The sequence below is a fragment of the Gopherus flavomarginatus genome, chromosome 4 (assembly GCF_025201925.1).
Source record: "Gopherus flavomarginatus isolate rGopFla2 chromosome 4, rGopFla2.mat.asm, whole genome shotgun sequence".
NCBI lineage: Eukaryota > Metazoa > Chordata > Testudines > Testudinidae > Gopherus > Gopherus flavomarginatus.
The window spans coordinates 157890462-157901696 of NC_066620.1; the positions used below are offsets into that span (position 1 = coordinate 157890462).

Genomic DNA, 11235 nt, shown 5'->3' on the forward strand with positions numbered 1-11235 from the left:
CTAGTGAAAGAAGCATGACTGTTACAATATCTCTGTCTGTGAGAAAGGTCTCAGAAGAATGAGTCAGGTTACATCACAAAAGTGTTCCAGCATCTGTGTGTGGAGTTAAGGACAGAGTAACCTCCATAACCGAATTTCCCTGTATTTGATTTTAAATCTGATCCTTAACACAAGTTTCTACTGAATTATATAGGGCCAGGTGCGGTCACCCTTACTCATGCTAAGTACAGCTTGCTCATGTGAGTAGTCTCATGGCCATAAACAGAAATACTGATCTGACTAAGTGCTGCTCAGCGTGAGAAAGTGTGCAGAATTTGGTTCATAATGACATGCAATCTCTAGTCTAAGGGGTTTCTTTCAGATCTTAAAATATGATAAGCAAACAATATCTTGAGTTCTTATGGCCACTTTGATCTTTAGTTGTTTACTCTTTTTGTTTTCTGATCACAGTCCTTCACTGTGATTAAAAAAGCAAACATCTTGTGACGTTTATATATATGACTGTACAGAATGTACATGACAGTATTTTAACTTTAAACGACTTACATGGTGATTAATATCATGTGCATAATCTCTAAAACTGCATTGGTCTGCAAAGGTTCATGCCAATTATAGACTAAATACTATGTTAAACATGTTTTCAGATCCTCTCAAGGTTAACACTAATGTTCGGTGACTGATCAGAATTTTAAGAACACATCTTTAAAGAGGGAAGGCTACCATCCTACTATGTTTCAGGTTTTTTACACAGGCTACAACAATAAGGATGGTTTTCAGACCAATTATATGTTCCTATCGCATATCAGTTGCTGACATGACTAAGTCAGTTTGAAACCTGTAGTATGCTGGCAGTAGTTTCTATGAGCTCATCTTTTAAACTTATTCTCCTTTAGGGGAATGTTTTTCTCTTCCATCTGTGTGAGTAATGCTCATTCCCTTAACTTCGACGGAGCTCTCCCAGACAGAGCTCTTTCTAACATTTGTCATTATAGATATTGACTTCACTTTGAAACTATCTTACTACTTGGTCTCTGTTCTTATTTGGGTTTTTGGAAAACATCAAAAGGGTTAACTACTTTCAAACTGGGAGCTATCAGCTGCAGGAACAAAGCCATGTAGGACCATGTGTGGGTTTATTTTATTTTATTTTTTGGCTTCTTGCAAGATACAGGTATGAGCAACTCCTTATATTAAAAACTCTTCTAAAGATGATTTTAAAAGTTCAGAAATAGTTATACTGGTACATGATCCACTTTTGTCACTGGGTCTTATACAAAAAGATGTACTGGAGACAATATAATATAATTTGGTACTATCCATTCATGTAAAAATTGTAAAAAGGAAATGTAATTTAAATTTCAAATATTAAAATGGCAGTTGATTTGCTTTTATTATCTGAATTGGTCAGACTTTATGCAAATTGTTCACTATGGGCCAGATTCTAAACTCATTTACAACAGTGTACATGCAAATAACTACAATAACCTCTGATTTATAGCAATATAATTTAAATCTAAATTTGGTCCTATCCATACAGATGTCTTCATTTAATTTTATCTTTAGAACAAATTAATTAAGTTTTTGTTTCTTTAAGTAAACTTATAGCTCATGGAAGCTGTAAGATTTATAGTCCCAGAAGCACTCTCTCTAGCCATTGCCAGATTATTCCTACATCACTATGCCAGAATATATCTGGGATGGCCAAACCATGGTTTACGAGCTGCATGCGGCTCTTTTACAATTAAAGTGTGGCTCATGGAGCCCCTCCGGGCCCTCCCTTCTCCACCTACCAGATGGGGCTGGGGGGGGGGGGGGGCTCGGGACCTCTGCTTTTCAGCAGGGTGATGGGGTAGGGGCTTCTGTCTAGTGGGGAAGGGGGGTCTTAGGGCTTCAGCCCCATGGGGTGCACCTACTGGGGCTCAGGGCTTAGCAGGAGCGGGGCTGAAGCCCCAAGGCCTGGCAGATGCCTCCCATAGAGCAAAAGCCCCGAGCCCCAGCAGGTGCGCCCTGGCTCTCCACTTTCTGAAGATTGTTGTATGCGGCTCAGAGTGTCAGTAAGTTTGGCCATCCCTGGAATATATCCTATGAAAATTTTACACCTCTTTGGACATCTATTTTAATAGCAAGAATACAAAGTCAAATGTTGGAAGGGGTGAGGTGTAAGAGAAATTAATGAAGACATGAATAATGGAAGTATTCACAATGTATGACTTCTTAATCCTCTCAAGTCTGTGACATCCCCCTGCATACTTGCTATGTTTGGTCTATAAAAGGAAGACTTTGATTTTGAAACCTTACTATAGTTACCCTGTTCAATTATTAATTGGACCTATACAAGGAAGAAGGCATTTTTTGCCTACTAAATTTTTGTTTTTAAATTGTAAATTTTGTCTTCAAACTCTGTGTATAGATATCTAATATATATACTGGATATTAAGAACCGTGTTCTTAAAATGAGCTCATGTGACTCCCACTGAAATTAATAGATGTGTTCATATATGAATAAAATTTGATGTTAAGCAAATAGAGCTTTTACCTTGCTTCATATTCTCCAAGACCTGAAGTTATAAAACTGCATTGGTGGTGAAGGTTAACTTTTACTACAGTTTATGATTCCTGTATGTTCATTATTCAAATCTGGGAGGAAATATGGACATATATGAATGGAAAAACCTTATGTAAAGGGTAAATTAAATGTAGAATTCACTTTATTGGGAAATCCCATCGTTCACTTGTGTTCCCACATTCTCCTAATTGTTGTTTTAGCCTTGTTTTATCCATGAGTAAAATAATGAATATATGCCATCTAGCGGCAAGGTTCTGGCATAAAGGGTAAATGAAATATTTGAACATTTTTTTCTGTTTTAAAATTACAGTATTGTACAATTCCCACAAACATTCTACAAATGTATTTTTTTTAAAGGTGAGGCATAGGCACATGTTAATAAAAGTGGTAAGGATACACTGAATTTCTATTTTGCATATCTTGCAAATGGCTTTTGAAAACAAGGAGGGGAAGATAATCACAGTAGTTTATATAAGAAGTTTCAGCTATATAAATAAATGCTTTTGGAAGGCACCTTATACTAAATTTTAAATGTCTGACTGCAATTTCATCATTTAAAACCCATAAATATTTTTTCTTTAAAGCTGCACGGCATATTGAAATTTACATTTATGGTTAAACTCCGATTTAGTAAATATCATCTTGTGTGCAATGGAAACACATTTAGACCATAGGACAGTTAATTAATTATTTAATATTTGTTGTGGTACTACACATTTAGACCATAGGACAGTTAATTAATTATTTAATATATGTTGTGATACTACCAAAAGTCTGATCAGGATCACGGACCTCTTATGTTCGCACAGTACAAACTTAAGCTCTGATCTTGCAAAGACTACACATAGCTTTATATATTATGTGTGAAATCCTGGCTCTGCTGAAGTCAATGGCAAAGTACTGCTGACTTCAGTAGAGCCAGGATTTCACTATGCGAATAGTCCCATATAAGTGATTTAGACTACTTACATACTTGAAGTTGAGCATACAAGCAAGTCTTTAAACATGTGAGTAGTTCAGTGACTTCAGTGGGACTATGGAGATATGTAAAGTAATTTTGCATGTAAGTCTTTACATGAACTGCGCTTAAGAGGACAAGCAACCTATGAAGAAGAGGGAATAGACAGTCAATATGCACATTTTATAGACACATTTTAATTGAATTACATTTTTGGTATAATGACAGAGATATGGTCTGAGCATTGAATTTGGAGTCTCAAACTTCTGAGTTCTAATCCTGGCTCTAACCCAGACTTCCTCTATAGCACTGTCCAGGACATTTCTTCTCAATCTGAGTCTCCCATTTTTATATGGGAATATCATCTACCTCCCAGGAGTGTTGTGAGGTTTAATTAAAATCTTTAAGAGTCTCTGAAGATAAAAAAGCACTATATAAATGCTAAGTTCTATTAACTTTATTAAAAATTACCTGTATTTCCAATTATATAATAGCAAATGTTTTGCTCTTTTCTCTTAGAGAGTGTCATCATTCATCAGTTACGCATGAACTCTAGATGAGATACCATACCCAATGTATTCTATATGTGTGCTTCCTCTCCACACCAGTTGGATGGATCACTGTTGAAGCCCTCTACCACTATCACCATTGTCTCCTGTGCTACTGATCACTGACAGAAGTTTTTTACTGCTTCCATTGGATTATTATGATTATTTGTAGAGTTTTTAAAAATAATGGCCTTGTTGATAATTTGAAAATATGTAGAGAGAGAGAAAAGCAGTTATGGTGCCAGCTGAATGTTACTCTTATTTTGGAAAGCCTAAGGCACCAGCTTGATTTTGTTTGGTGGTGTTTCCCATATAATTTATTTTTATAAAACACTTTAATGTAACTTTCCCCAAAACTTCCAATTGCTACTGTCCATGGCATGTTAATTTGTAGAATACACTGTCAAAATTCTTAGTGTCAATTGATATTTTTGTATTAACGACAGTAAAGGAAGTTTAAATTTTAATCTGAACAGAGCTTTCTTTATTTTTAACAGAAATAGTATGTAACACATTTTCCTGCACCATATGACTGTGAGACTAAATGCTCAAAGGACTGCCATATAGGGTATACTGGTATAGAATTTTTCTTGCACTGTGCAGCAATTCAGCATAAAACTGAGTACTAACAAACCAAAGCCCTGAAGTACTACCTGAATTTAAAGATTCTTTTTAAACATTGTAAACCAGTTTTCACTAAGCTGTGATTATTATTATTTTACAATATGTTTTTACTTCTGCCTGTACTGAAAAAAGTCAATTTTCACCACACTGTAACGAATAAATTTTCACAAGAATACAAATGTAACCAAGTGTTTGGATTATGCCACAAATGCCATAAGGCTAACAGTGTTGAAGTTTATCTTGTTGGTTTTATTTTATAGTAAGTACTACTGATAAAAAAGGAATTGTATGGTTTTTGTAGTTACCATCTTTAGGCTGGTATTTCATTACAATATCACAGTGCATACTACATGCATCCAGATATTGTCAGTGCTGTGAAGAAAGATCTAGCATCTGGCATAATTAATGATGCCATTGTTTCTAACTTTGAGTTTTCACTATGCTATCAAATATCACATCTATATAAGGAAACTGTATTGTAAAGCTGTCCAAATGATAATATAACAAGACTCCACGTATGCCACTGCAAGGTGAACTTAAATTTTACAGCAGTGGCCCTTTGATGACTGATGCTGCATTCTGAAGCATAATGAGAATTCTGTGGCAGCTACATTTGAATTAAAAATGGATTTTTAAATGACTTATGTATGAAATTGAATGGAACCTGTATGGTATCCCTCATGCTATTTATTTTTTATAATAAATTCATTTTATTTTACATTTTCCCCACATTTTCAGTTTCCAATTTGCTGCAGACTTATATATTATTAGTGTATAATGGTACTGTAAAGCTGCTGGGGAAAACTGGATTTGGCAGCTGAATGCGGGGCTATTGGGGCTTTTGGCATTTGGGGAGGTGGTTTGAGATTGTGGGATAAACATATTAACGAGTCCTTTTTGCTGAAATGATCAAAAGTGAAACAGTTAACAATTACGACATTTTAAATTTGTCGTAAGTAGATGTTAACATCTCACTGAGATTTTAATAAGCAGATAACCCATCAGGCTGTCTGCAGACTTTGGAAGGTAACATTACATTTGGTTTATAGTCATTCAGATAGTCTTTTCAAGGTTATTTCACAACAACTGAAGCTGGACTGTTTTTTTTAAGGCAAAACTTTAGAGCACAATTTTGCAGCAAGGTTGGGGCGGGAAGGGGGGATTCTGCAGCAAATTTGACAGCTGTAGAATAGCAGGAACATGCTTGTCCCTTGTATATCTTATTGACAGCATTTTTAAAGCTGAAGTTACATTCAGTTTTATGTGACAGCTTGGTTTCAAGTTTCCTGAAATCCTAATATTCTTTTGTTTTGTATAAACTTTTTATATAGAGTTCACTTTCACTGGGTATAAAGTGCTGATATGGTAACCAATATGAGAAAGTTATAATGACATCCAGAATTTACATAGCATATTTCAATTTCCTTACACAGAACTGAGGAATATTGACTTGCAGTGTAAAACGGGAGTAAGACAGTGGTGAATCAGAACCACTTATGTGCCACTGATGCCTATGAAGTTACACCAGCACAAAATGGGAATTAACATAGTGATAAACCAAGCCCATTGCCTTAAAAAACTTTACCTGTGAATGAATATTCATCTGGGGTAAGAACTGGTTTGACTTAATCTATAATGAACCTGACAGCGATTTGAAAAGTATAGCAACACTACTGAAATAGTTTCTCTGGGTTTAAAAGTAGAATAAATGTCTCAATAGCAGTAAAATGAGTCCCCCCCCCAATCTGGATTAACAAGAAATCTCATTATGGTATGTGTGAAGAAACATTTTCCTTTTGTTTTTAGGAATACTCGCTCCCAATCCGACCCCTCCACACTCACACTTTCAAAAGTTTAAAAAGTGAATCTGGTGGTTAACAGAAATACAGTTATAGTTTATTTTACCCTAATCAGTTTTTAAAAATATTTTGGATGAACTGTCTTATTTATCTAAGAGGGAAACTGAGAGCAGCAGCCAAAATAAAACACCATACAGACAGGTACTAATTATGCTTTTCTATAGAGAGTGGAATTATAAAGTTTGACTGAACTGGCATGTTGCAAGCAGCTGTAAAACAACAAATACCTTCTGGTTGAAAATCATACCTGTGCAGAGAGTTTTCATATGGAGGGTAACTTTAACTTTCTGTGAATTAGTATTACGGACTTTAAATGCAACCTAATTCAGATTTTAATCCTGACTTCAAAATATGAAAAACTAGTCTGTTTTGGGGTACTTTGAAAGTCTATTAAAATATACTAAAAATGATTTTCTATACATGCATTTTTTAAAAGAAATAATCATGATGTTTTCAGATTAAGCCACTGTACATACCACACTGAATCCATGAATAACAACGTTAAAAAATGAAAAATTGGTGAAGAACATGATCTTCTTTAGAAGACCCTATGGTCAGTCAGATACTTTAAATAGTTGTTAACATGGCTTTATGTGAGGAAATATAATGGTTCAAGTTTTTTTTTTTTTTTTTTTAGTAAATATACTCAATTTTTGAGGTGGAGTGGGAGTGATGTAAACTCTTCAGTTCTGCAAACATAAATCTTCCCGTTAAAGTCAATAGCAGTTTTGTAATTGATGTCTTTCTAGGCAGCACTGGACTTAAAAGGGAACTAAAATTAGAACATTTATTGTATAAAATCAGAAACTACCAGAAAATCAACTTTGGTACATTGATCACTCCATTTTCAACTGTGAATTCTCTGATTTTTTCTATTTGTCACAATGTTAACATTTTTTAAATAATTGACTTTGTATTAATGTTTGTTTTTCCTTAAAAGAATATTGTAGGTTCATAAATTTCAAGTATTTTATGACAACTAGATACATTTTATTCTCTAGCAGTGTTTGGGTATTTTATATTATACTTCATTGGGTTTAACAATGTACATTTGTATCTAAACTTCAAGTTTTGTTTTATGAATATTAATTATAGCTTTAATTATTAATATATAATATAAATTATCACTTTAATTATTAATGTATATTATTTATTATAGCTTTCTTACTATAAAGTAGTTCACAATCTGATGGAATAAATTCTTGCTGAATCTAAGAATAGCTATACTGGGTCAGACCAATGGTCCATCTAGGTCAACATCCTGTCTTCCAACAGTGGCCAATGCCAGATGCTGTAGAGAGAATGAACAGAACAGGTAATCATCAAGTGATCCATCCTGTCGCCTATTTCCCAGCTTTGGGCAACTTCAGAGTATGGTTTTGCATCCCAACCCATACCTGCTAACAGCCATTGATGGGCCTATCCTCCATGAACTTACCTAGTTCTTTTTTGCACCCTCAGTTTTGGCCCTCACAACATACTCTGGCAAAGAGTCCATAGGTTGACTGTGCCTTCTGTGAAGAAATCCTTCCTTTTGTTTTAAACCTGCTACCTACTCATTTCTTTGGGTGACCCCTAGTTCTTATGTTATGTGAAGAGTAAGAAACAATTCCTTATTTACTTTCTCCACACAAGTCATGACTTTAGACTTCTATCATAGCCCCCGCGCTTTAGTCATCTTTTCCATGCTGAAAAGTCCGTCTTATTAATCTCTCCTCATATGGAAGTTGTTCCATATCCCTAATAATTTTTGTTGCCCATTTCTGTACTTCTTTCAATTCCAATATATCTTTTTTGAGATAAGGCAATCAGATCTGCATGCAGTACTCAAGATATGGGGATACCATGGACTTATATAGAGGCAATATGACATTTTCTGTCATATCTATTCCTTTCTTAGTGATTTCCAACATTCTATTAGCTTTTTTGATTGCTGCTGCACATTAAGTGGATGTTTTCAGAAAACTAGCCACAATGACCCCGAGATCTCTTTCTTTAGTGGTAACAGCTAATTTAGACCCCATCATTTTATATGTATAGTTGAGATTATGTTTTCCAATGTGCATTACTTTGCATTTTTCAACACTGAATTTTATCTGCCATTTTGTTGCCCAGTGACCCAGTTTTGTGAAATCCCTTTGTTAAATCTTAGGGGTCTTCTTTGGACATAAGTATCTTGTATAGTTCTTTATCATCTGCAAATTTTGCCACCTCCTCACCGTTTAACCCGTTTTCCAGATAATTTATGAATCAGTTCTGTCCCCAGTACAGACTGCAGGGGGACACCACTATTTACCTTTCTCCATTCTGAAAACTGAGCATTTATTCGTACTCTTTGTTTCCTATCTTTTAATTAGTTACTGACCAATAAGAAATAAAAGCTTTTTCAGACTCAATGTGTAATATAGATTAAGAAGTATATCACATGGCAAGCTTCTTAAAATTTTATTATACCTACATATACATCCAATCTTAAGGTCTCTCAAATGTAACTTAGTTAATTTCAACATTCTTTACCAGTCTTTGATACAGCTACTTAAGATTAGATAACAAATGTAACAAATTAAGGCCCCAATCTTACACTGAGCTCTGCATAGGTACAGGATATCACTGATAGGCTGGGATGGAGAAAGGGCATTAAGGGGAAAAGGAATACTGGTGTGTGTACACTCTTTTAAAAAATGTATTTATTTCCCATTTTCTATCCACTTTGCCTAATGCCCTCCACAAAGCAAAAATGTTTGACCTAGCCAGTTTATCACCACTAGGTAAAATTACATGTGATTTTATTTTTGCTTGTTTAAATGTGATGTCCCCTTTCCCCCAAGTTAAAATCCTGGAATAATATCAATCTGTAACCCTATCTAGACACATGTTGTACTGCTTTGACTACACCTATAAAGTAATACAACTCCCCTAAGGTGGATGCAGTAATAATCTGTCTACAAGTGTTTATTTCAGTACAGTTTTCTTCTTCACAAAAGGGGGAATAAGCTACACTGCTACAGCTAAAGCCCCACTAGAGACTGTACTGGTATAACGATTTCAGTTTAAAAAAAAATCAATCATACCCCTAACAAAAATAGTTACACTGGACAAAAGAACAAAACTAGCTCCCATAGTGGGTACCCAGCCAAAGCCACTTACTAAGTACAGTCAAAAATAAAGTAGTCCACCTTTGTAGTGATTTTAGCAGCACTAACACAGCAGATGATGCAAGTGGGTGGGAAGGCAGAGGAGACTTCTTAGACCACGTCTACACCGGATCAACAGGTAGTAATCCATCTATCCTATACTCCTCCTCAGCAGGAGGAGTAAGCAGAGTCAACAGCGGAGCCGCGGCAATCAACTTGCCGCCATGAGAACAGCCAGGTAAGTCGAACTAAGATACATGGACTTCAGCTACATGAATAGAAGCAGCAAAGAATCCTCTGGCACCTTATAGACTAACAGACGTTTTGGAGCATGAGCTTTCGTGGGTGAATACCCACTTCGGCACCCACGAAAGCTCATGCTCCAAAACATCTGTTAGTCTTTAAGATGCCACAGGATTCTTTGCTGCTTTTACAGATCCAGACTAACAGGGCTACCCCTCTGGTACTTGACTACATGAACAGAGTAGCTGAAGTTGTGTATCTTAGTTCAAATGACCCCCCCCAGTGTAGACGAGCCCTTAGTCTCTTTTGCTTCATTGCCCCTGCCTCAGCTTAGGCCAGCAGAGAGAGGGTCCAGCGGATAGTGCACTCCCCTGACAACAGGGCAGGTCTACACTACAGCCCTGCTCCAGGCTCTGCCATTGATCCACCAGCAGTCAACGTAGCGGGTCTAATGAAGATCCGGCAAATCGACAGCAGGTCGCTCTCCAGTCAGCTTCTCACCAGAAGCGTATGGTAAGTGGAGGGAAGAGTTTCTCCCATCGACCCCCCCTCAGCGTTGTCCCTGTGGTAACGTGACCTAAGGTATGGCAACTCCTGCTATGTTATTCACGTTGCTGCAGTTGTGTAGCATAGGTCAATTTACCGCAGCAGTGTAGACAGCCGACCCCAGCACTTCCTCATTCATTGCTGAACCTCGCAATAAGCATTTGACAAAAGCCGTTGGCAGGGCCCACCGTTGGCAGCTCTCCCAGTGCACGCAGGGCTCAGCCCCTTAGCGCAGCAGAGGCGGGGCAAGGCCCCTGGAGCCAGGCACTGCCCAGCAAAGGTCGCTGGGGGCCCGGCTGGGCTTGTGGCGCTCCCGCGCTGCGGTGTCCAAACTAGCGTCCTGCCGCCCGGCCTCGTTCGCGAGGCAGAGCTGATCCGTGCCCGCTCCCGGTGGCCAGGGACGGCTCGAGAGTGCCCTGAGCGGGGCGAGCGGCGACATCCCGAGGTGCAGCTTGGGGGAGCTGAGTCCGCCCCCCGCCCCATGACGTGTTGGCGTCTGTCTCTGAACAGGACAAGAGTCGTTTTCGTAACGCACCGCAACAGCCCACAGTGACGACAGCAGGAAGCTCACGCGACACCTCCCCGCCGAGCGTCGTGCACCCCAACCGGGGCGGGGGAGATTGCGCATGCGTGGGCAATCTCGCTCGCGCTCTCTTTTTCCGCATGCGCCTTCAGGGAACGGGCAGGAAACCCCGCCTACGCCGGAAGAGTGGAGCTTATCGTCATCGATTATGCGCCCCAGATCCAAACAAGCCCC

The 11235-nt window shown here is 37.9% G+C and overlaps 1 protein-coding gene and 1 long non-coding RNA gene across 4 annotated transcripts in view; one reads left to right on the plus strand and one right to left on the minus strand.

Annotated features, from left to right (window-relative positions):
- The window catches only part of FILIP1 (filamin A interacting protein 1), a 156068-nt gene extending 149081 nt beyond the window's left edge, over positions 1 to 6987 (plus strand). For all 3 annotated transcript variants that reach the window (XM_050950664.1, XM_050950665.1, XM_050950666.1), the window contains one exon: positions 4044 to 6987. Coding sequence is in view for 1 of the 3 variants with exons in the window: in XM_050950665.1 (XP_050806622.1) it covers positions 4044 to 4084 (41 nt within the window). In the remaining 2 variants the exon portion in view is untranslated. The remainder of the gene's footprint in view (positions 1 to 4043) is intronic.
- LOC127049804 (uncharacterized) lies at positions 1178 to 11141 on the minus strand. Its single transcript, XR_007774059.1, has 3 exons — positions 10576 to 11141; positions 7724 to 7846; positions 1178 to 3669 (listed from the first exon to the last, which is right to left on the minus strand). It is a non-coding gene; the product is annotated as an uncharacterized LOC127049804 (long non-coding RNA).
- Between the last annotated feature and the right edge of the window lie 94 nt (positions 11142 to 11235).